Here is a 26,328-nt window from a genome sequence, read left to right on the forward strand (position 1 = left end):
TGATCAACCTAGACAGCATATTAAAAAGCAGAAACATTACTTTGCCAACAAAGGTCCATCTAGTCAAGTCTATGGTTTTTCCAGTAGTCATGTATGGATGTGAGAGTTGGACCATAAAGAAAGCTGAGCACCGAAGAATTGATGCTTTTGAACTGTGGTGTTGGAGAAGACTCTTGAGAGTCCCTTGGACTGCAAGGCGATACAACCTGTTCATCCTAAAGGAAATTAGTCCTGAATGTTCATTGGAAGGACTGATGTTAAAGTTGAAACTCTAATACTCTGGCCACCTGATACAAAGAACTGACTCATTTGCAAAGACCTTGATGCTGGGACAGATTGAAGGTAAGAGGAGAAGAGGATGACAGAGGATGAGATGGTTGGATGGCATCACCTTCTCAAAGGACAATTATTAAAATATATATTGGGAGTTTGGGATTGACTTGAACACACTGCTGCTGTTGCTGCTGCTGCTGCTAAGTCGCTTCAGTCGTGTCCAACTGTGCGACCCCATAGACGGCAGCCCACCAGGCTCCCCAGTCCCTGGGATTCTCCAGGCAAGAACACTGGAGTGGGTTGCCATTTCCTTCTCCAATGCATGAAAGTGAAAAGTGAAAGTGAAGTCGCTCAGTCGTGCCCGACTCTTAGCAACCCCATGGACTGCAGCCCACCAGGCTCCTCCGTCCATGGGATTTTCTAGGCAAGAGTACTGGAGTGGGTTGCCATTGCCTTCTCCGATGAACACACTAGTATATTTAAAACAGATAACCAACAAGGACCTACTCCATAGCACAGGAAACTGCTCAAAGGTAATAAATGAAAATCCAGATGATTTTTTTTCAAAGGAAGAATCAACAGATTTCATATGTAAGAGAGTCCCCAAATCAATAAGAGAAAAAGACTAAATTTCAATCGAAAATAGGTCTTAGGACCTAAACAGCTATTGTAGGGAAGAAGAAATCAGATACTTCATAAATTCATGGAGCGATCCTGAATCTCAAATTAAAACCATCACAAAAAGAAATTCCTGTTATCTATAAAATAAGACTACTGTTCAACTATTAAAACATGTATTGGGAGTTTGGGATTGACATGAACACACTGCTATATTTAAAACAGATAATCAACAAGGACCTACTCCATAGCACAGGAAACTGCTCAATATTCTGTGGAAGAATTTGAAAAAGAATAGATAAAGGTATATGTACAACTGAATCATCTAGATTTTCATTTATTTACTTTGTTAATAGTCTCCTGTCACTTCAGTTCAGTTCAGTTGCTCAGTCGTGTTCAGCTCTTTGTGACCCCATGGACTGTAGCACGCTAGGCCTCCCTGTCCATCACCACCTCCTGGAGTTTACTCAAACTCATGTCCATTGATAAATAACAACATTGATAACTGAAACTACCACAACACTGTAAAATTAACTCTACTTCAATCTAAAATTAAAAATATATATATATGACAGATTTAGATGCATTAATATCAAATATTGCCTATAAAATATATTTTCGTATTTAGCTTTTCTGAGCCTTTAAAGAAAAAGTACAGGAAGATACAAGGTCTTCTGTAACAAACACTTGTATTCCCACCAGGTAGAACTGAACACTAAAGTTTTTTCACAGTTACAGACATCCCAAAACCCTTTGACATCTATCTCCAGGTCTACTCCCCTCCCCCTCCTTCTCCAGAGGTAGCCATCATCATGAATGTGATGTGTATACTCCCAAACACTTAAAAAACAATGTCCAAGTAAAACACAGGACAGAGGTCTGCAGATATCCTCCATAAAGGATGGAGGATCAGCACTTCAGGCTTTGTACTCTCTGTGGTCTGTCAGAACTACTCACCTCTGCCTCTGTAGCAAAAGCAGCCGCAGATAATAGTTTTTAAATTTATTCATTTTTAATTGCAGGATAATTGCTTTACAGTATTGCACTGGTTTCTATCAAACATCAACATGAATCAGCCATAGGTTTACCCATGTCCCCTCCCACTTGAACATCCCTCCCACCTCCCTCCCCATCCCACCCATATAGGTGACAATTTGTTTTTTTTTTTTAAATTGATATGTTATTTAAAAAATGGATACGTATTTTTAAAAATGAGCTTGGCTGTGTTCCAGTAAAACTTGACTTAGGACAAAGAAAGGTGAATTCCATGTAATTTTCATGTGTCATTTACATATTACTCTAAAAAAATTTTCCCCTAATCATTACAAAATGTAGAAACTGTCCTTCACTTACAGATAGACACAAGCAGGTGGTGGATCAGATTTTGTTGTAGTGTGTCAACAATTTACTATTGACAAACTATTCTTTTGTGTTCTTTTGAACAGAAAAAGGTAGTATTATACCATCTGTATAGAAGAGGGTACAATTGTGTTTAACACTCAATTTTATGTTTTGGGGAGATAATCCACGTTTTGATGATTAGATAACAGGTCCAACTCATTCTTTTAAATTCCTGGGCAGTATTATATTCCATTGAATAGCCTTCTGCATTTTATTTATCCATTCCATTTGCGTATGAACATTAGGTGTTTCAGTTTTTCTACTATTACAAACAGGTGCCCTGCGAGTCCTTACACCCATCTTCTGCATATGGAGAAGAGTTTCATTCACACCAGACTAGAAATAACGTTGCCAGGTCATAGACAATCATCATATCTGTTTTTCAGCTATGGCAATCGACCTCCAAAGTACCCGATTTCCATGCCCACTAGCAAGGAATGAGAGAGGGACTGTCAGCTCTTGCCGCTGCAGGACTTTAGTCAGTCTGGAGGACTATGGAATGGTCTTTCATTTTTTCTGTTTTCATTTGCATTTCCCTGATTATCAGTAGAGTTGATCATCTTTTTATGCTTATGGACCATATACTTTTTTCTTCTCCGAATTGCTAGTTCATATCCTTTCCTCATTTCCTGGTTTAATTTTAGTCTCATTGATTGGAAGAATTCAACATATATTCTGAGTGCTGATTTTTTCCCCACATATATGTTGCTCGTATCTTCTCAATCTTTGCTAGTGTTTCAACTTTGTTTATGTGGATTGTTGTCCACCCAGAATTTGTTTTTATATAGGATGTGGCATGGGTGTCTTATTTTCAGTTGGAAAGGCCTGTGGTCTCAGCACCACTAACTGAAAAATCCATCTTTTTTTCCCCTGAATTGTTGTCATAGCACCTCTGCGATGGTACCTCTTGACATAGCTGGGGGGGTCCAGCATGACCTGGCCCTCCACCTGTCTGTCCAACCTCATCTCCTCCCATTTTCCTAGTTTAGACACACCGCCTTTCCTAAACATGCCCAGGCTTTTCGGTCTCCTCATTGCATATGACTGTCTCCTCACTCCCACTGCCTGAAATAGTCTTCCCGTTGTTTTCTGCAAGGCTGCTTCCCTCCTGTCACTCAGGTTTTAGCTCAAATGCCACTTCCTTCGAGACTTGCTCCCTAAGCAGCTAGCTCATCCCACCCTAAGTCATTCTCTCCTGTTACCCTTTAGACTTTTCTTCATAGCACTTACCATTCATTGAGATGGTTTTATTTATTAGTTTGCCCGTTTACTGGCTATCCATTCCCTTCCAGATATACAAGAATCCCATGAACAGAGATGTCTTCTGCTTCACCTCTGTACTCTCCACTTCTAAAACAGTGCCTAACACGTAGTGGTACCTCCCTGCTTATTGAATGAATTACCAAACTTCCATCTATTCATTCAGAAGCTTGTATAGTATATTGTTCAGTATAATCCTTTAAATTCAAAATGTTCTGTGTGTGGGTGTGTAAATGTATAGACACAGAACTGTTCCTGATGGTTTTCTTGAAGGCAGGGAGTATACATGTTTTATTGACTTTTTATATTTCAATTGTGTATATTTCTGTACTATTTGAGTTGTTACAGTGAACATTGTTACATCTTTGATCTAAAAAAAGAAAACCTAAAGATAAAAACCTAGAGATTTGGGGACTTCCCAGGTGGTCAAGCTTCCAATGCAGGTGGGGTGCAGGTTTGATCCTTGGTCTAGGAACTAAGATCCTGCATGCTGTGCCATGTGGCAAAAAAAAAAAACAAGAAAAAACAATCAGATCTGTAGGCTAATCTGAGTGTTGGGTGATGGCAATCAAGTAGATTTGGTTTGTCTGACATTTCTGGGCTTTGAAGCTGTCTCTCTAAATTGATAGCTTTGGTCTCTGGGCAATCAAGGCACAACCCAGTGGGTGGCTCTTTTTTCATGAGTATTAATTTCTGAGCAGGAGTGAGGGAGTGTAGGTATGGTGCACACATGGGCCACAATCCTTGAGTAGAATGGGGAGAATTACACAAAGTGAGGATTATCAGTAGAGAGAGAGCTGAAACCAACACAGGTGCAACCAAACTCTGTGGCAGATGGAGGACTTTTGGAAACTATTATAAAGTCCTCAGCCTTGTCCCAGAAAAACAGTAAGTTTCCCTGTAACTTCCAGTCATCACCTTCCGTGTTTCGCACTAGGGATATTCTTCAAGCTATTTCAGGAGCTGTCCAGGCATTTTTAATCAGGAAAAGGGGAAAGGAAGTCTTTAACTGTTTGTTTGTAATCTTTCCCTTGATCAGCATATGCTATAAATGTTTCATTTAAATTATACTATCGGACAATAAGGAATAGATCTATGTAAAATTCAAAATGAAATATTGGTAGCCAGAGAACTCTGTGTCTAAAAAAAAAACAAATAAAAGAAAAGAATCTGGATCAATTTTTATGTCCAGGAAAATGAAACTTCCAAATGAATGCTTCCTTATATCCCAAAACCACAATTAAAAACCATGAAAGAATACCTCTTCAGCCTTTATACTCTTGATCATCTTATTGTGAATTTTCAAGTCTTTAAGGAAATACCACACTAATTCATTTATCATTTAATATTAAAAAATGTGTTATTCTTCTCCCCACCAGTTGTATTGAGATATAATTGACATGCAGCATTGTGTAGGGCTTCCTTGTATTAGGGCTTGCCTGGTAGCTCAGATGGTGAAAGAATCTGCCTGCAATGCAGGAGACGAGGTTCAATCCCAGGGATGGGAAGATCTCTGAAGGAGGAAATGTCTACCCACTCCAGTATTCTTGCCTGGAGAATCCCATGGACAGAGGAGCTTGGTGGGCTACAGTCCATGGGGTTGCAAAGAGTCATACACAACTGAGCGACTCATACACACACACTGTCTAAGGTGTGTGGCGTAATGTTTTGGCTTACATGCAACACGGCGTGATCACCACAATCCATTATCTCATATAGACATACACACACACAGAAATTATTTTCCTGATGAGAGCTCTTGGGATTGACTCTCTTAACAACTTTCATCCATGCCATATAAAAGTGTTAACTATAGTCAACATGGTACACATCACATCCCTGCTGCTGCTGCTGCTGCTAAGTCGCTTCAGTTGTGTCTGACTCTGTGCGACCCCACAGACAGCAGCCCACCAGGCTCCCCCATCCCTGGGATTCTCCAGGCAAGAACACTGGAGTGGGTTGCCATTTCCTTCTCCAATGCATGAAAGGAAAAGTGAAAGGGAAGTTGCTCAGTCATGTCTGACTCTTAGCAACCCCATGGACTGCAGCCTACCAGGCTCCTCCGTCCATGGGATTTTCCAAGTGAGAGTACTGGAGTGGGTTGCCATTGCCTTAGTACTTACTTATTTCATAATTGGAAATCTATACCTTATGACCCACTTCTCCTATTCGTCCTGCCCTTCATCTCCCACCTCTGGTAACAACAAGTTTGATCTCTTTTTCTGTGAGATTTTTTTCTTAAGATTCTACATATAAGAGAGATCATATAGTATTTGTCTTTCTCTGAAGGACTGATGCTAAAGCTGAAACTCCAATACTTTGGCCACCTCATGCGAAGAGTTGACTCACTGGAAAAGATCCTGTTGCTGGGAGGGATTGGGGGCAGGAGGAGAAGGGGACAACAGAGGATGAGATGGCTGGATGGCATCACCAACTCGATGCACATGAGTCTGGGTGAACTCTGAGAGTTGGTGATGGACAGGGAGGCCTGGTGTGCTTCAATTCATGAGGTCACAAAGAGTCGGACACAACTGAGTGACTGAACTAAACCGAACTGATTTGACTTATTTCATTTCATTTAGCATAATGCCCTCAAGATTCATCCATGTTGACACAAATGGCAGGCGCTCTCTCCTTTGTAATGGCTGAATAATATTCCAGTGTGAAAAAAAAATGTATATATATATATATATACAGGGCTCCTCTGGTGGCTTAGTGGTAAAGAATCTGCCTGCTGATGCAGAAGATGTGGGTTCCAACCCTGAGTCAGGAAGATCCCCTGGAGAAGGAAATGGCAACCCACTCTAGTATTCTTGCCTGGAAAATCCCATGGACAGAGGAGCCTGGCAGGCTACATTCCATAGGGTTGCAAAATAGCTGGACATGACTTAGGAACTATACAAGAACAACAACAATGTGTGTGTATGTGTGTGTGTTACACATTCATCTACTGATGGACAGAAATAAGTTATTCCAATGAAACATTCTATATAACTGAGTTTTATTACTTGTATCATATATGTATACTATATACAAATGTATGCATGTACACACATGTACAAATACACACAGATGTTTTCCTGCCTTTACCTCTTAGATCAGATCTAAATATCCCACCCTCCACAATGTAGATCCCAGACCCTGCATCTGATCTTCAGATAGCCTGCCATTCAGAGAGCTCCTTCCCTGTCCCTACTGAGTCTCACTCCCAGACTTTATTCATGAAGCTGCTCTTGCAAAATTCTATTCCTCCTTATTTGCCAAATAACCCAAATTGCTTCCTTAAAAACATGCTTTAAAATGTAGGGCCATGCATAACAAATAGTCACCCACACAGGGGTAAGAAAGTGGAGAATACATAGGACAAAATGTAGTAGAGAAATGCTTGTGACTTAAAAAAAAAGTGGAATGGAATAGAATACAAAAGAATGTAGGGCCAAAAATTCTTTTCAAACTGAAATTCTTTGAGATTACCATTTTTTAAAAATTCAAACAATATAAAGTAAGAAAACTTGCCTAAAGAAATGTATAAAGTAGTAACCGAAAGGTCATTGGCATTCCTCCTCCATGGATACACTTGCTGTTGTTTTCTAAACCCATCCAGCCATTTAGAATTTAAGAGACTTGTAGCTCACTCCTCTAGTCTAACACATTTCTGGAAATCATGAGGCTTTTATTTTATTTTTTCATATCACTATTTAAATGTTTGGTTCCTTACATAACTAAGTAATGAATAAAGTTAAATGAGTTGAAAGTATGCTTTTAGAATTCTAATAATAACATTCATAAATATGGCTTTGGGATAGCAATAGTAAATGTATTACAATCTTGCTGTTATACAGTTTACCCGATCATGATGAGAATATAAATGTTTTGCTACAATTATTTCCGCATCTATATTGTCTTCCAGAGAATAAAGATCACATTTCCAACTTCCTGTTTTTAATAACCAATAGGGCCTAGCCAGTGTTCTTCAGACATTTGTTTCTACATCATATAGAATCATTTGAAATGTTTTTCATATGTAATTTGACTCGGGCCATAAGGTTTGTTCTAGAAATATCTTCGGACTTCTGTTGGTATGACAAAAGGAATTTCTTGGATGGATGCTCTGCTCATTTACATAATACAGTTAAAGAAGATATCAAGAAATGAAAGAATCACCTCCTTCCCCAACTAAATTCAGATTTTAAATAGGACTGCCAGGCAGTCCCTGGTTGCTCCATTCATTCAGCCATTTGGCTATTACTATTTAACTTTTCTCCTTATCCCCAGCCTTCTCTGTCTACCTGCTCACTCTCAGTTGATAATTTTGCTTCTTATGTCACTGAGAAATAGAAGAAATGAAAAAGGATCACTTTCTTCTTTCTATTACCAAACCCGCCAGCCTACTCTCACTCTGCCTTCTCTGCTCACTGAGGATGGACCACCTTTATGCTCCTCCAAAGCCAGAGCCTCCATCCGTGTAAAGTCCCACTCATCGCTTTTCATCTACTTAGGAATCTGTTTGGCACATCCCTCTCCTCCTTTAACCAGCATCATTGTTTCCCACTGGATGGAAGAACTCCTCTGAGATCACAAACACGATCTCATGTCTCCTTGATGATTACATTTCTGGAGTCCCATCTGGGGCAGAACTCCTTGGGAAAAAATGACTCTATAAACTGGCTATCTCCTGCCGGTCTTCTCTCATCCTCTCCCAACATACACCGCTGCAACTGCTTTTGTCAGCTGTCAATTACTTTCTATTATCAAATCAGATGTTCACAGTTTACCCCAACTGACATGAATTTCTCTTTTTTTTGGCTGTGCTGGGTCTTCATTGCTGCGCAGGCTTTTCTCCAGTTGCGGTGAGCAGGGGCTACTCTCTAGCTGCACTGCACAGCCTTATCATAGTGGTGGCTTCTCTTGTTGCAGCTCCTGGGCTCTAGAGCACAGGCTCAGTAGTTGTGGCACACAGGCTTAGCTGCTCTGAGTCATGGGGGATCTAGTTCCTGGACCAGGGGTCGAACTCATGTCTCCTGAATTGGCAGGCAGATTCTTAACCATTGGTCCGCAGCAAAGTCCTCAGATGAATTTCTTCCCTGGCTTCTTGACTTCTTTTGCCTAACCAGCAGCTTCTTCTTAGCATTGTTTACACATCCTCCTCAACACTGATTATTCTTTAAATGTCAGGGACTCTAGGACTTCCCTGGTAGTCCAGTGAAGTGGGGTCCAGTCTCCCCACAAGCCACAGCTACTGAGCCCACGTGCTGCAACTGCTGAAGTCTACATGCTTAAAGGTTATGCTCTGCAACAAAAGAAATCACTGCAATGAGAAGCCTGCACACCATAATGAAGAGTAGCCCACACTTGTAACTGGAGAAAGCCTGTGCATAGCAACGAAGACCCAGTGCAACCAAAAACAATAAATAAATTTAGAAAAAAAATTAAGATAAAAAAGTGACCTTTCCTGTCCTCTCCCTTTCTCTCTTCTCTTTGCTTCACTTTGTTTCCCCTCACTTCTCTTCATTCACATCAGCTCCATCAGTCATGGCCTTAAATATCACCTACGACTTCCACATTTAAATTTCCAAGCCTCTTGCCTGAACTTTAGGTTTATTTATCCAGCCTCCTATGTGATATCACTCTGACGTCTAATAAACATCTACAGTTTCTCCTACCTGGACTCAACTGGATACTTTCTCTGAGATTTGCTCCATCCCTTGTTCCTTGTCTCAGTCCCATCCCTCCAGTTACTCAGATCAATTTTTTCTCTTTCTTCTGTACCCTTCATCTGATCCATAAAGAAAATTCTACCAACTGCACTTTCAAATCAATCCCAAATCCACCCATTTCTCATCCCTAACTGCTATCACTCAACCCAAACCACACTTTTCTCTCACCAGTCGATGGGAATGTCTCCTACCTCATCCCCTTGCTTCTGCTGTGGTTGCCTACACTCTAGTAAACTGATGTTTTTTAAAACATAATCAAATTCTGTTACTTGCCTACTCAAAACCACATTTGACTGCCCATCACTCTTAGAATAAAATCCAAAGTCCTACTGACTTTTAAGGTGCTAAATAGTCTTGCTTCATCTTCTATTTTTCTTTTCCTGACTTACTTCTCTTTAACCCAGTGAGTCTTCTCCATTTCCCAAGAACACTCTTCTCTCTCAGATTTAACACTGACTGTCCTACAATGTAGAACTTCCCCCCTTCCACTACACGGTTCTTCCTTCACTTAATTTAGGCCTCTGTTCAAATATGACCTTTTCAGTGAAACTTTCTCTGACCACCTTTAGTAAGCAAAATAATAGCCCTCAAGATGCCTACATGTTTTTGCTTTTTTTTTTTTTTTTTAAATTTGGCTGCTCTGACTGCTAGCTGTGACATGCAGGATCTTTTAGTTGAAGCATGTGAACTCTTAGTTACAACATATGGGATCCGACTCTCCTGAGGGATAGAACCTGGGGTCCTTGAATTGGGAGTGCAGAGTCTCAGTCACTGGACCACCAGGGAAGTTCAGATGTCTGTATCTTAATACACTGAACCTGAGACTATGTTAGGCTGCACGACAGAAGACAGTTAAGTTTGTGGATGGAATTAACGTTGCTAACCAGTTGACTTAAAATAGGGAGAAGATCCTGGATTATCTGCAGGGTCCAAAGTAACAACAAGATATTTTAAGGTGAAAGAAGGAGGTAGAAAAAAAGAACCAGAGGCAGAGCAGTTTAAGAAGGACTCAAGCTGACAGTGCTGGCTTTGAAAATGGAAGAGGGCCATGAACCAAGATATGTGAGCAGCTTCTGGAAGCTGAAGAAAGCAAGAAAACAGATCCTCCCCCAGAGCTTCCAGAAGGAGCACAGCTCTGCCAGCACCTTGATTTTAGCCCAGTGAGACCTAATATTATAGACTTGGCCTCCAGAACTGTGTGATAATCAACTTGTGTTGTTCAAAGCCACAAAGTATGTGGTAAGTTGTTACAGCAGCAACAGGAAAATAATACCCCAGTGAATCAGAAAAAAAGTGCATGTGTGTGTATACACACACACACACACACACCACCCTCTGTTCCCTTTGGCCTTACCATACTTTTGTCAACTTGTCACTGGCTATTCACTGTAAACTCCATAAGGGTAAGTTCATGGCCATACAAGCAGGGTCAAGGACCACAGCTGCTTGTAGAGAGTTCTTAACATTTCTCTTGTTGCTGAAATTTGGTTTTACTGCTAAATCTAAGTTTACTGGCTTCCCTGGTGGTTCAGCCTGCCAATGCAGGAGACTCAGGTTTGATCCCTAGGTTGGGAAGGTTCCCTACAGAAGAAAATGGTAACCCAATCCAATGTTCTTGCCTGGGAAATCCCATGGACAGAGGAGCCTGACAGGCTACAGTCCATGTAGTCAGTCACAAAACAGTTGGACACGACTTAGCAATTAAAACGACAACAAATCCAAGCTTTAATTTCAACTCTGCTGTTTCTTAAGAGAACATAGTTGACCCTTGGGCAGCTCTGGGGATTGGTTCTGGGACCCACCATGGATACCAAAACCTCAGATGTTCTCCTTTCCAGATGCCCTTATGGAGGCAGATAGTCTGCTTGCCATAATGAGGTTCTGCATCTGCAGACGCAACCATCTGAGGATCCTGTAATAATGTGTGTTAGGTGCTCAAGCATGTTTGACTCTTTGTGACGCCATGGATTGTAACTCACCAGGATCCTCTGTCCAGCGAATTCTCCAGGCCAGAATACTGGAGTGAGTAGCCATTCCCTTTTCCAGAGGATCTTCCCGACTCAGGGATCAAACACAGGTCTCCCACATTGCAGGTAGATTTTTTACCATCTGAGCCACCAGGGAAGCCCCATAATAATGTGGTATTTACTTTAAAAAAAAGTCCTCCTAAGTGGAAGTGTTGTTCAGTCACTAAGTCATGTCCTAAGTGGATTGGCATAGACCAAATCTCTGTTGTTCAAGGGCCAACTGCATTGTATAAGTAAAAATGAATTAAAGTAAACCAAAGGGTGCTTTGAGGGAAAAAGACATTCTGATTTAATATGTCACCCAAAGAGCCTGACTTAAAGGATGAAGGGTATTCAGTCTCCCTAGTCAGTATCTGTGCCAGAGACCGGACGCCAGGTAGAACAAGTTGAGAATTTATTGTCAGTATGCATTTCACCCATTATCTTTGCATCTATTGATAGGAACACCTTTGTTTCTTTGCCATGTGTCTTGTCTGCTCCTTACCACAAACGTAAGGATTAGAACTGTAGCCCCAAAGAACTATTTTATTTCAGAGCCTCCAAAAAATATGCCCTAAAGAGTATGTCCATTAGAAATAGAAGAATATTAGGATTTCCCCAGTGGTTCAGTGCTTAAGACCCTATGCTTCCACTGCAGGGGGCATGGGTTTCACCCCTGGTTGGGGAAGTTCTGCAGGCTGTAAGGTGCAGTCAACAAAAAAAGAGAAAAAAAAATCAACTTTAGGGAGTTCTCTGGCAATCCAGTAGGTTCAATCCCTGGTCAGGGAACTAAGATACTGCCAGCAGCATGCCAAAAAAGAAAAGTAGAAGAAAACTGTTTTAATAACATTTGCAGAGATTAAATTCTATAGCATTTCATTTCTAGTATTCTTTTAAAAATTGTGTATGAACAACTTTGACAGGTGTGCATAAACACACCAATCTAACACAAAGATAATCAAATATTCAAATAATTAGATATTCAAATAAGATGGCATGGCCAACTTCCTAGGGAGTAGTATGGCCACCAAACATGAGGAGAAGCAGTAAATGTCAATTCCACGTGGAAGCTTTAATAGACGAGGTGCAATTTGCCATAAGTCTTCCCAGTTAGAGTGACCTTGAAAGCACGTGTCAATCAGGAATCTCCATCAGGCCAGGTCTTTGGGTCACTTGTATAAGCAGAGGCTCCTCTCCAGCTCATATTAACCAGACAGTGTGAATAAGCAATAAACCCTGGCTGATTTACGCCAAGAGATCCGGAGTTATTTGATACTAGAGTAATCCCTGGGCATTCTTTAGCTTAAGAGATGTGAGGAGAAATAAGGACTGTCAAAAAAAACATTCTACCCTACGAATCCAATGGGTTTCTTTAGTTCACAAATTCTCAGTGCCTTTTCTAGGAGAATACATATTGTGAGTCACAAAGATGTGCTGGTTAATTTTATGTGTCAACCTCACTGGAGCATGAGGTGTCTGGGTACTTGACTAAACCTTATTTCTGGATGTGTCTGTGAGGGTGTTTCTGGAAGACTTGGGAAGACAGTTTGCCCCCTGTTAACAGCTCTCTTTATTCTAAAAGTCTCGGGACTTCTCTGGTGGTCCAGAAGTTAGGACTTCATGTTCCCAAAGCAGGGAGCCCAGGTTCAATCCCTGGTCAGGGAACTAGACCCCACATACAGCAGCTAAGAGTTTGCATGCCTCAACTAAGACCCCACATGCCATAACTAAAACTCAGTACAGCCAAATAGATAAATAAATAATAATAATAAAAAATAAAGTCTCTAGAAACTGTCAGACCACCAAGCTTATGTTTGGTGTCAGACCACCAAGCTTATGTTTCTATTGATGTAGAATCTAGAATAGAAAAAGGTGATAAATAGCGTCTTCTTATTTTTACAGACACAATTGGCATTGAAAACATCCTTGATCATCAGTATTTTGAAACATAAGCAGTTATACGTAAATAAGTACATTTATAAACTACTCTACCATGTATACCCAAGAGAAAAGAGGAAACCATTAAGACTGCTTTCAGTCAACACAAAACCTGAGTTGTGGCCTCCCACTGTTAATCTTCATAATACTTCAGTGAACTCAATAATTTCGTTTAGAAATCTTTGCATGTTTTGTTTTATTATTATTTTTCCTGGTCATAAATGAATATCTGTTCATGGTTTTTAAAAATAAGTAATAAATGCATTAGGAAAAGAAGAAAGGAACAGTTTTAATTATATTTCCCAATAGCCTCTCATTGCCCTCCTCCTCTTGTGCTCTTCCACAGGCTGTAGACACAATTTTGAAAGTTTTTTCACTTAACATTAAAACAAAAGCATTTCCCCATTTTAATCTTGATTCTCAGTGGGCTTCATTTTTAAGGTTCTATAATACCCAATTGTGTGATTTATAGCATCATTTATGGGATACACATCCACATTTAGGATGTTTGAAAATGTTATTTTTTAGTGTTAGGCCCCTTCTTTTTTTTAGGATTTTAGGATTTGCAGCAACTTTAGAATTAATTTCTGAAACACATATTCCATCGGGAATTGTAGGAAGAGAGAAACCAGAAAAATATCAGAAAATCATTGCTGGACAATAAAATGCTCTGGGTGGTTACGAGAGAGGAACCAGGACACAGGCTCAGCGTGAGTAGGGACATGCGTGTATGTAATAGAGCTTGAGAGGTAAGCTTTGCCATGAGGTACTGTGGAAGCCATGTAGCAAGAGGCAGGGGTGGATTGTGACAGAGAAATGTGGGCAAATCATGGGGAATGACAATAGACTAGAAATGGAGCCATACCTTGGGCAGGCTGGACGCAGAGTTAGCTCTGACCCGCTCCAGCTGGAGTGAGATGATGTGAGTAATGTGGACCGTGTAGGGCTCTCAAAGAAACCCATTCCTGTTGCAATGGTGTGTGTCCTTCCCTCTCATTTCGACCTGTCTTGAAATCAGGGCTGACTGATATAGACAATTTTGCAATATCACACACAGATCTGTGTCCATATGTCAAACACCAGAGCTTAAGAATAAAATGGATGTAATGCGAATAAGTTAATGCCGGGCAGTGCAGTTACATGAATTTTGGTCACTACAATAATGTGTCTGAAGTGAGAGCTCCTTAGTTCAGTGATGATCAATGGGAGACCCCAGGCCTGAATTTCAGCAACAACGTGAGAATTACCAAATATGATGCTTCATTGCAAAGATTTATTCTGACTCAGCATGTTTCCATTCACATGGGTGTGTTGCCACACGCATTCTGGCCATAGTATTCTTCATTTAAAGAATGGTAAAGAGGGTCCTACATAAGGAGCTGACGTACTGTTTTCCCCTGTTTGGGGGCAGTACGGCGACTTACTTAGCCTTCCAGGGATGCGTCTTTATACTTTCAGCTATTATCACATCAGACCTTCCTGTAGTCTGACAGTTTAAACTCATATGATCATAGCAATGGCCATACAACCCGCTTTAATATCATATCAAATATATAACTCTCTAGCATCCTCCATAATGTTTTCTTTCTCTCTTTTTGGTTTTATTTACATGCAATAAAATTCATTCTTAGAGATGTACAGTTCAATGACTTTTTTCTTTTCACAGTCTTGTTTCTTTGTCTTCATTTATTTATTTCTGGTTGCGCTGGGTCTTCATTGCTATATGTGGGCTTTCTCTAGTTGTCCCCAGCAAGGACTACTCTTCGTTGTCAGGGCTTCTCCATGTGGTGGCTCCTCTTCTTACAGTACACAGACTCTAGAGTGCAGACTTGGTAGGGGTGGCACACAGGCTTAGCTTCCCTGAGGCATGTGGGATCTCCCCCGACCAGGGATTAACCCATGTCCTCTGCACTGACAGATGGAGTCTTAACCACTGGACCACCAGCAAAGTTCCCAGTTCAACAACTTTTGATACATATAGTTATGGACCACTATCCCAATCAAGACATAGGAAGTTCCATTAGCTCCCCAAATTCCTTCAATCTTCCCCTTTGGAGACCACCCCTCCTTGTCGCTTCTAATGCCTGGCAACTGTGTCTATGTGTGCGTGCTCAGTCACTCAGTTGTGTCTGACTCTTTTCAACCCTATGGACTGTAGCCTTCCAGGCTTCTCTGTTCATGGGATTCTCCAGGCAAGAATACTGGAGTGGGTTGCCATATCCTCCTCCAGGGAACCCTCCTGACACAGGAATCGAACCCATGTCTCCCGCATCTCATGCACTGTAGGTGGATGAGCCACCGAGGAAGCCCAACTTTCTGCAAAGACTTGTTTTTGTAAGCTATGCTTTACTTTTACTAAAACAATTAAAAAGGTAAGTGATCACTTCCACCAGTATTTGTGGACCTAGAAGAGTTTCTCAACTTGCAGACCTTTGGGTTCAAATCTCAGAGATCCAGGAGCTTTCTGCAGGGCTGGGGTTAAGCCCTGTTCCTTTTCAACTAGTCTGAGAGTTGCCTGGCTGAGGTCCCTAACAGAACAACACCAGTGTTTAAAGTATTCAATACCTATCTGTGCATCACAATTTGCTTATCTACCTCAAATCCCCATATAATTTAACCCAGAATCAAAACTACTTTTAATCTATTTCAGTGTTTCATTATACAGGTACACCTTGATTGATACACTAATATGTTTTCTGAAGATGTATTTAAACTGAATTTTGAAAATGAAATATTTTTAAAGGGAGCACTTTTAATAAGATCTATAATTAGTCTTTTCTCTCTCTTTCTCAAACACCCATGCTTGTGTTTCTGGATGGTGGACTTCAGGGCACTGCTGAGCTCAGCTTGTCAGGAATGTTGGCAACTCTTTCCATCAACACAACTCACAGATACAATACTCTACACACAACAGGTAAAGTTTGAATGCTCACATCTCAACCAGCTGGCTTCAATGTGCCAGTTTGTTTTTCTTGCTTTCAGAACAATTTCAAGACAATTTCCTACATTTCTCCCAGAATGCTACAGCTGCTGCATGGATTCTTCCTGCCAAGAGCCTGGAAGCCTCTTCCATCACACACACTTCCAGCTTCTTGAAAGAATTTTGCAGATTAAGCAACAGGCGCCTAATGCTCATTCTACTCAACTAGCCATAGAGCAGATCTGTTTCCCATTTCTGGTTGGAGTTTCAAGGACTTCCTTTTTTCTAATTGCTTCCTCCGGGGCTGTGTATTGTAGGGACCACTGCCTCCTCCCGGCTCATATCAGGACTCGACAGCTATTGCATTTTGTCACATGAAAGTCTGAGTCAACTGGGAGAAGCTGAGGGATGCTGGTTGCATCTGTCAGGTCAGCCCATCAGTTTGAGAGCCATCAAGAATGCTTCTAGAGTAAGTAAGCCTTCCAGCTTAATTACCCCTGATGACTCAGTAAGAGAAGTACTTGGCAGAGTAAGCTTTCTGCCCTAAAGAGTGTATGTGTGTGGGCATGTGTGCATATATGTATGTGTCTGTGTGTATGCATGTTCATGTATGTGTATATATGTGTATGTATATATAAGTATACAAGTAGTAAAACACTAACTCTGGCAATTATTAATTCTCAAAGGTGCAGGTTATCACTGAGCTTTCACCTCTTTTTTTCCACTTTCAATTGAATTCACCAGAGTCCAGATTTCTGCTGTCTGAATTCTATCACATTTCTGTTATTTCCTCTGTCATTTACTGGAGGGAGCTGTGCCCTCCATTTGCCTCTGCTTTGATACTGAACAAAAACTGATTTCTTTCTGAGGAAGTTAGAAAAGCAAGGCTTATGTGACCAATATGTTTCCCAACCCTCACATGAGAAAAAAGGGCACACCCAATACTATCAAAATACAACCCTGTACCCATCACAGCACCAGATGCTTTAAGCTGCTTCTTATTGTGGCTCCCTCGGCACAAAATAAAACAGACTCCTGCCTGCCCCCTCCAACAAAGGCTTCCGGTCTCCAAGCTATAACACAATTCCAACAAAAATCTTAGCTTCCTAGAGCTTTGAAATATCCTAACCAAACTGTCTTCCATTTTAAGCTTTATATATATATATATATGATGCTAAATTAAGGTCAGGCAAATTCTGGTAGTCTTTCTCAGATGACTCCCAAATCTCAATGGTACCTCCCACTTCCTCTTGTTTCTTCTTTAAGTGGGTCTCTAATTGGGAGCGTTCCCAGCTGTATTACTAATGCTGTGATGATGATCATTCATTAGCTCATGCTATTATCTTTCTCCTCAAACTGTTTCATTTGAGTACTTAAAACAATCAGATATTTGTATTCTATGCTTTTGTTACCATTGTTGCAATTTGCCTTCTTATCACTGCAAAGATGGAGTATCTGTTTCATTCACCGCTCTTCTAGCTGGGGAGCTGTGATTCAGGGCTTTTTCTGTAATCCACACATGGGTTTGGAAAATGTAGGAAGTAGAAAAACAATGAACCTTGGAATAGATTTAGAAAGGAAAGGCATGAATTTGGCAGATGCGATGTTTTACATTTAAGACGTGGGGCACAGTTTAGGACCAAAAAGGAAAGAAATCAATTTGGGGGTGGGGGAATTTTATTCTAGTGAAGTAAGGGGGAAAGACAGAAGGGAGAAGAGAGAAGGGGATTTTTGGAGCCACTTGATTTTGCACAGAGCAGGAAAATTATCTACTCTTTGCACTTTGCACCTCCCCCACCACCATATGCTTCCCGAAAGTTTCCTTTTTCCATACTTGAAAGGACCACAGATTTTAATAGTATTCATGCATTTGAAGTGTTAGGCAATTCCCAGCTTCCTCTGTTTTTGCATTTATGATGAGAAGTAATTTTTTTTTTTTAAATCCCAGTTACAGGATAAAGTACAAATAAAATCAATGACTATTTGAGGAAAAAAATTTCAAACTCAAAGGCAGGCTTTACAAAAAAACAGGCAGTTGACCTCAAATAAACTGAAGTTCAAGATCACAACCAGATTCAGGGACTAAATTATAGGCCAGTTTCCTCCAGTGTCTAGGCTGAGAGAGTTTAGTAGGTTACCACAGCAAATATTAATTTGTAGACACCCCAGGGGCCTGAACAAGTTGAAGCTACATCATTAAAAGGTCAAATTCATTCAGAATGTCTTGAATTCAGATGTAATAGTAAAAGCAGACAGGGTGGAAGACAGAGACAGTCAGGATTTTCTGTACAAAGGAATAGTTGCAATGTGATATTCATTGATGCCTGACACATCATTCGCTATTACGTGCATGTCAATTTGTGGGTGTCCAGCACTTGGAGCTACTACTTTGTCAAGCAGAGGAATTTTCTTCCTCTGGCAGGGGGAGGGGATTGGTGCACGCTGGACGTGCACGCTGCTGCTCATGGCCAGAGAGTAAGACAGGAGACAGTGGATGGGGACTCTGAGGGGACGTATATTGCACAAGCCATCGTTCCCACCCTGACAATGGCTACCTCTATGACCTCTGGCTTCCATAACCCTGTACCCAAACCATTTCACCTTTCAGATCTTCTCTGGAAGATCATTTTAACTGGAACGTGTGAAGCTAACTTCGGGTGGGAAAGTGGGGGAAGGGGGAGGAAGATGAGCAGTGCCTCAGTTCCACAGGATCCGACCTTGAATTTGCAGCCTGTTAGGACCATGGCACCCCACTCCAGTACTCCTGCCTGGAAAATCCCATGGATGGAAGAGCCTGGAAGGCTGCAGTCCATGGGGTCGCTGAGGGTCGGACACGACTGAGTGACTTTACTTTCACTTTTCACTTTCATGCATTGGAGAAGGAAATGGCAACCCACTCCAGTGTTCTTGCCTGGAGAATCCCAGGGACAGGGGAGCCTGGTGGGCTGCTGTGTATGGGGTCACACAGAGTCAGACACGACTGAAGTGACTTAGCAGTAGCAGTAGCAGGACCAGTCCTGCATCTACTGTTTACCATTGTGTGACCTTGGATGTATCTTTTAACACCTTTGATGTCTGCCTCCTTACTCATGAAACAGGATTTACATGGTTGTTTCATTGTATGGATTAGAAATAGTGTGGATAAGTGACGGGTACAGAGTAGGTGATGAATAAATGCAATGCATCTGGTAAAGCTGACTGCAACACCCAGAGTCAGAATGCCTATTTCTGCCTTCTATCTTTGGTTCCAAGATCATATTCTGCCCACAAAACTGACACTCGGACTAGAAATAGCTCTATGGGCTCCTGCTGTCCCTCCCTCTCACAGTTTTGCAGCAAATGGCATTCACTGGCAGTTCCACCGTCTTAGGGTTCATGGATAAAGTCACTGGTAGAAATGATGTGTAGTGTACTGGCTCCCACTCAGTAGCAAACCCCTGAGCCACAATCCTCTGATTCCTCTTCCCCCACCCATTCTCAGGCCATTCCCAGGAGCAGCCAAGGTTCCTGGGCCCACAGTACCCTCTGATGGCTAACACAAGGAACTTCCTTTTCTCTATCATTCTTAATCTTCGCTCTTGGAAACTCCCATAGGCTTTCACAGGTCACTGCTTTGTGCATTCCATCACAGACCATTCATTTCTTACTAATGTTGTTTGGCCTCCTCTGCCTTGCTATCTTTTTTTTTTTTAATTTCTCGCTCAAATATTTCAGAAACACTTATCTACCTCCTTGTTTCTTTCCCTCACTTTGTTCCATTAACAAATTCTCAAATTGCAGTGATTATGATTGTGAATATAAGATAGTAGGATGCATGCATCTCTCAAGAAAAAAAAAAACAAAAACAAAAACCTCCATCCATTTAGAAGTAAAATAAGACATAATGCAGAACCAACAACATTAATCTCAAAAGCCCTTTGAGATGTTCAGATGTCTTCCTGAGAACCTGCCCAGAAGATGCCATCTACCCCCTGCCTTTCTCCAAGGAATGCTGATCTTTTCTCAACATTCTTACTGTTTTCCTATTGATTTAATTGCCAGAATCGTACTAGATTGTCCCCTATTCTTTCATTGCAAATACAATTCAGCTAGAGTAAGGGTTAAGTGCATTCCTGTGGGTTATTCTGGAAATCAAAGCACAATCTTTCAACATTAGTTTTCTATGGGAAACTGAATTTGAAGATCCACACAGTTACTTTAGAATGAACTTTTGGTAAATGTTACCTACTGTCGTAACATCAGAACTTTGGGGATGGGAGTGGTCAGTTTTTAAAAATTCATACTCATGTCTGTATACTCTGGTTTTCATCTGTTCATCTGTGACATCTGGGATTAACATTTAGGTCTTCAGGTGTGACTTACCTGAACAGACATTGATTCTTCCTTTATCAAAGGAAAAATGTACTAACCAGATCCTGATTTGATATGTTGACATGTTATGGGAATATTCTAGAAGGTTATTAAATTCATGTCCATGACTATAGATTGATTCTTGGTAAAAACACATCATATGTCTCCAAATGCTAACACTAAGTTTAAATTCAAATAATGCCAAAAATTTATGTTTTTATTTATCAAGGCTTACACTTAAAATACTTTAAAAATAAAATTTTTGATATGGATTAGTAGAATACCATTAATTTTATGCTTAATTTTTCTGATTCAGGAAATTTATTTTAAAATTAAGCTAGAAGTCAGTATTTGGAAGCATCTGAAGTCCTGATTCAACCACTAACTGAAAGATTGCTTTCACAAATTAATATCAAGTGGTTTAATTTTTCCAGTTTCTAATAAACTTTAAAGTAAAAGCTTGTGAAAATTGGTATGAAATAACTGAATTATTTAATTAAATGGTAAAAGAGCTACTGTGACCATATATAGGCACATATGAAAAACATAATTTTAAAGTGCATTTATAAAATATCTCCTAATTTGGTCATATTTCAAGGTAATGCTTGCATAGGACTTTTCTCTGTGACATTATTTCTGCATTCTTAGAAATTATTTTCTCCTTTAAAATAAAAAATGCAAATCAGTTAAAGTAACAGGTATCCATCCAACTTCATCAAAATTCTGTGAAAACCGACATTCTACATAAATTCTAAATATATACTAATATAACAATAATGAAGAATGATGTCATAAAATAGTTCCATGGTGCAAAAGGTACCTTAATTGATTGTTCATCAAAGAACATTGAGTTGACATGTTCACATTTTTCTGAAAAGAGATGTTTGCTTTCCAATAACATATACCTTTTGAATTCATAAAGTTTTGGAGGTACAAATTAAAACATTCAGTGTTAATGTTTTTGAAAGCATTAAGTTTAGATTATTTTCTCAAGACCCAAGGAGAAAACACCAGAGGAAACATAACCAGCCTGAATTGTTTAAAATGTATTTTCCCTTTAATTAAATAAGAAACATCTGTCTAGGGATTTTGGAAATGAATGTAATCCGTCCACACTCTGCCTGTACTAGTTTGCATCCAGTGTCCAATATTTTGAAAGAAAATGCTTTCTTTCTGTAAAGAATTAAATAGCAACATGGAGTGATGTCTGGGTCTGCAGCAGCTGACTCTTGCCTCCCAAGTTTGGGCACTGGAAATTCTAAGGCTATGTCTTTTTCCAGATTTGTTCTTGGGAAACAACCAAATTCTCTCCATAATCAAGATTAGGGAGTAACATCTGTGTTCTCCAAACCATCCACTCACCCAGAACACCCTTATCTCAGAATAGTAAGGAAACTGAAGTGACCAGGATGCATTCAAATACCCAAGCTCAAAATACTGTTCCCTCTCTGGGGTGCATTTAACATCTTCCTCCCCTTCACTAGGGCTTTAAAAAGCTGATTTCTCTCCGAATCTGCACCGCCCACAACACCGACCCATCAGACAGGCCAAATTCTACAAAGAAAGTGGGGACTTGACTCCCAGAGGGCTCTGGCACTTTTAAACCAGAACCAACAGTTGAGAATGACAAATATCACTTACTGGTGTTGTCAAATGGTATCTGCCTGCACTGCGCAGACCCCTCGGCGGGCCAAGGACAGTAGTAGACTGCTCCCCCTTCCACGATGTCTGGCTGGCTGGTGTTGGCTTTGGGTGCCCCCACCAAGACACTCGCCCTGAGAAGAGGTTGGACAAAATCACTCCTTGGAATCGGAAACGTACTTCTGATGGAGACAGACTGTCAAACTAGATTTCCTCTTGGAAAACTACGGGCGTCTGAAACCTGGTTTGGAAGAGGGCGCAAATATTCCTAATTCTTCTCTAGGTGGAGCTATGTATACAGTGAGTTGAGAGATTGCGGGGGGCCGGGGGGGGGGTAGTGAGAATTAGCAAAGGACAGAGCCCAGCCGCTTATAGCAGACAGCACTTGAGCCCAGACGCTTGTTACAGGCTATGTATAAACAGACCGTGTTGTGGTCCTTGTTTTAACTGGCTTGAGTCTGTTTGGTCCTGTGTTTCCCCTTTGTACGATGCTCCAGTCTTTGTCCCTGGAGCTTCCCAGGACTTTCGGATCCGAAGCAAGTGACATGTCCCTGGTTCAAAGTTCACAAGGACATCCAGCATAGAAGGGGAGGGTAGAGGCTGGTGGCGGGGAACCGGACGGGACCCCAAGTGGGCAGCGGGATGGACGCTTGGGATCGCCTGCCAGCAGGCTGCGGGGACAGGCCTGGTCCCCCGGCAGAGGGGCAGGGACCCGCACCTGGGGCGACTTACGTGCGAGCGGCAGGTATGTGGAAGTCCACCGCGTAGCCGAAGTAGCTGCCTGCGGGTCCGCTGTACACCGTGAGCTTGTCCACGTCCAAGTTGAACGCCTGCGAGGCGGGGGACCACAGCATCCCCAGAGCGGCCGAGAAGCAGCAGAGGGGCGCGAGCGGCGGTGCCCGGCTGACCCGGGGACCGCGGCAGGGCCGGGCAGACATCGCCCTCCGGCCGGGTGGTGCTCACTGGGCAGTGCGGGCCGAGGACCCCGGCTGGGAAACGGCGGGCGTGGCGGCGGGCGGTCCGGGAGCCCCGGTCCCGGGTCGATGCGCGCGACGCGTCCGCGGTGACAGCCCCGGACGCTCCTCCGCGTGTCCCCTGCGGTCTGCTGGCCGCCGGATCCCGCGGCTGGGGGCTGGCGGAGGGGATGCGAGCCCTCCTCTGGTGGCTGGAGGGGGCCCCGGTGCGCTCGGGGCGCCTCCTAGTGGCCGGCCCGCGCACTGCGGGCCGGAGCCGGTAACTCACCGACAGTCCTCGCCCCCGCGGGCGGCCGGCGCCAGGCGCCTGTTTCAGTGGGTTGGCTTTCTACTGCAGTTGCATCTTAAGAACTATCTGAGCCTCCCGCTTGCCAATTCAAGCCATTGGCTTTGGAAGCAAGCCCCCCCGCCCCCAAAGCCGCTCCACCCGCCTCTGCTCAGGGTAGGGCGAGAGTTTGCTCTGGTTTCTCCCAAATGGAAGGATGTGAAAGTGTACGAGGGAAGAGGCCAGACAAAGCCGAGATCTTGGCATTACCTCTGCAGCCTAAAGATCCGAATAAAAGTTTAAATCCAACAATCCTCTCCTCCCCCACCTCCACTTCCCTGCAGAGGTAACTAATAAAGCAATCCTGGAGATTTTATTTAGGTCTTTCTCAGAGACACGTGGAGCAGGTTACATGCCTTGGTCTTAAATTTCTGTGACCTTGTGTAATTGTGGTGAGGACTAGCAAAATTGGGAATGCTGGAATTTACAGTTTACCCACAGCAGGCGTAGGGGGGTATAGGTTGCAATCTTGGAATCTGCAGGAGTTCAAACGTCAGTTCCAATCCATGAGTGTTATTGATTTCTTTCTGTGTCTTCTGCTTGGGAGAGGGAGTGAAAGATGAGTTGGGGAAAAGGCAAAGGAGAAGCGTAGTACCAGAAGCCTTTTCATAACGTGCAGTCTTCCAGGGAAAGAATTAACCGGGAAAGAGAGCAATTAAGCGTTAAACAGGATGCCGCTGGCTTTAAATGAAAATGAAGACTAGAGAGGAGAGACGGGAATAGGGTCCACAGTATTTTAATGAGATTCGTTGGTAATTTAAGCAGAAATTTGAATAGGAGGCAAGGCTTTGGACATTGTGGGCGGAGTGATTGAGGCAACGTATTAAGGACACAGAGGCTGAGATGATAGGGTTGTGCAAGGGATTTGAATAAAAATGTGGGTTGGGGAGGAGTGGAAGGAAGGGATGGACCTCCTAAGAAAGGATCTTAATAACAAGAACAATTATTGAGGCAAAGGTAGTGGGTTCTACAGGGATTCTGGAAGTTTAGTGGAGGATGTGTGTGTTGGGGCAGGAGGTCAATTGTCAGAAGGAAGAGAAAGCCAAGTGGCTGTTGCCCAAAACACACAGAATGATGAGGGCTCCGACATGATAAACAGATGGAAGGGAAATGAAGCCCACAATGTTAATTAACAGGAAAAGGGCCCACAGACTGATGGCAGAATGAAAGTGAAGGCTAACCCAAGGTGAGTCTACAGGTATCAATTTAGAAGAGGAGAATCACAGACAGTAACAATGGGGCAAGGAGAACAGAATGGGAGGAATATAGTAAGTTAGGTTCTGGACCTGTTGAATCTGTTACTAGTGTGGGATCCCCAAGAAGCTGGAGCCATAAACTGTGATTCAGAGCAGTGATCTAGTCTAATGGAGCAGATGTGGGAGTCCACCCACAGAAAATCTGTGCTCCCATTGAAAAGCTAGACTTTGTCTTACATCAGAACACACTTGGTAGACTGATTTAAATTTTATATTTCCCTCTTTGCCTGTCTCATCCCTGTAAAAATGCTAAAAATTAATAAGCTATCAGAAGATTACCTAGCAAATCATCACATCTGGATTATTTCCTAACTGAATAGTCCTTTTCCAGACAAGGACTTAAGAGTAGAGGGTAGAAAACTTTTTTCTCAGTCCAAAAGTCCATTTGTGTTGGATACAAAGTCTGCTACTCTGGGTCAGGTTACTATTGGTAATAGACATGATGTTCCCTGGAGTAAATTTCAATGACTAATTCACACGCAATATATACATGGGCAGAAAAAGAGCTGTGGGAGACAGTGAGGCTGGGAAATAGCCCCAACTCCATCATTTCCTATGACTGCATGCTGAAATTTGCAAATTCATCATATTGCTGGCAAGATTTAGGTTGAAGCAAAGGTACTGGAACACCTTAATGGAAGAATGGAACACCTGAAAAGGTAGAAAGTAACAGCATAATCTTAGACATGCACTTGGTCCACATACCAACTTACTGGACAGAAGTTCAGTTAAGTTCAATTGCTCAGTTGTATCTGACTCTGTGACCCCATGGACTATAGCACACCAGGCTCCCCTGTCTATCACCAACCCCCTGAGCTTACTCAAGTTCATGTCCACTGAGTCGGTGATGCCGTCCAACCATCTCATCCTCTGTCATCCCCTTCTCCTCCTGCCTTCAATCTTTTCCAGCATTAGGGTCTTTTCCAATGGGTCACTTTTTCACATCAGGTGGCCAAAGTATTGGAGCTTCAGCATCAGTCCTTCCAATGAATATTCAGGACTGATTTCCTTTAGGATTGACTGGTTGGATCTCCTTGCAGCCCAAGGGACTCTCAAGAGTCTTCTCCAATATCACCTTCAAAAAGCATCAATTTGTATAAATCAGCATATGACCAGGGTATCCCCTTTTGTTACTCTCTTGATTTTTGATATTTCCAGCACGTTCCTGATCTTTTAATTCAAGATATGGGTAGGTCAGGGAAGAAAATTCTACTTATTGCCACATCAGTTCAGTCACTCAGTCATGTCCGACTCTTTGTGACCCCATTGACAGCAGCATGCCAGGCTTCCCTGTACATCACCAACTCCAGAGCTTACTCAAACTCATATCCATCTAGTTGGTGATGCCATCCAACCATCTCATCCTCTGTCACCCCATCTCCTCCTACCTTCAATCTTTCCCAGCATCAGGGTCTTTTCCAATGAGTCAGTTGTTTGCATCAGGTGGCCAAAGTATTGGAGTTTCAGCTTCAACATCAGTCCTTCCAATGAATATTCAGGACTGATTTCCTTTAGGATTGACTGGTTGGATTTCCTTGCAGTCCAAGAGACTCTCAAGAGTCTTCTCCAACACCACAGCTCAAAAGCATCAGTTCTTCTGCGCTCAGCTTTCTTTATAGTCCAACACTCATATCCGTAAATGACTACTG

At 42.0% G+C, this 26,328-nt stretch overlaps 1 protein-coding gene across 2 annotated transcripts in view; it reads right to left on the reverse strand.

Moving 5' to 3' along the window:
- Window positions 1–23,485, reverse strand: part of ITGA8 (integrin subunit alpha 8) — a 196,493-nt gene extending 173,008 nt beyond the window's left edge. Inside the window, exons 1-2 of one of the 2 annotated variants that reach the window (XM_018057147.1) lie at window positions 22,857–23,481; window positions 22,125–22,258 (exon numbers count right to left, since the gene is read on the reverse strand). In XM_018057147.1, coding sequence (XP_017912636.1) covers window positions 22,125–22,258; window positions 22,857–23,062 — 340 coding nt within the window. In that variant the 5' untranslated portion in view covers window positions 23,063–23,481. Of the gene's footprint in view, window positions 1–22,124; window positions 22,259–22,856 lie in introns of both variants that reach the window. The other variant, XM_018057148.1, reaches the window with a different exon arrangement.

Source organism: Capra hircus, chromosome 13, assembly GCF_001704415.2.
Source record: "Capra hircus breed San Clemente chromosome 13, ASM170441v1, whole genome shotgun sequence".
Lineage (NCBI taxonomy): Eukaryota > Metazoa > Chordata > Mammalia > Artiodactyla > Bovidae > Capra > Capra hircus.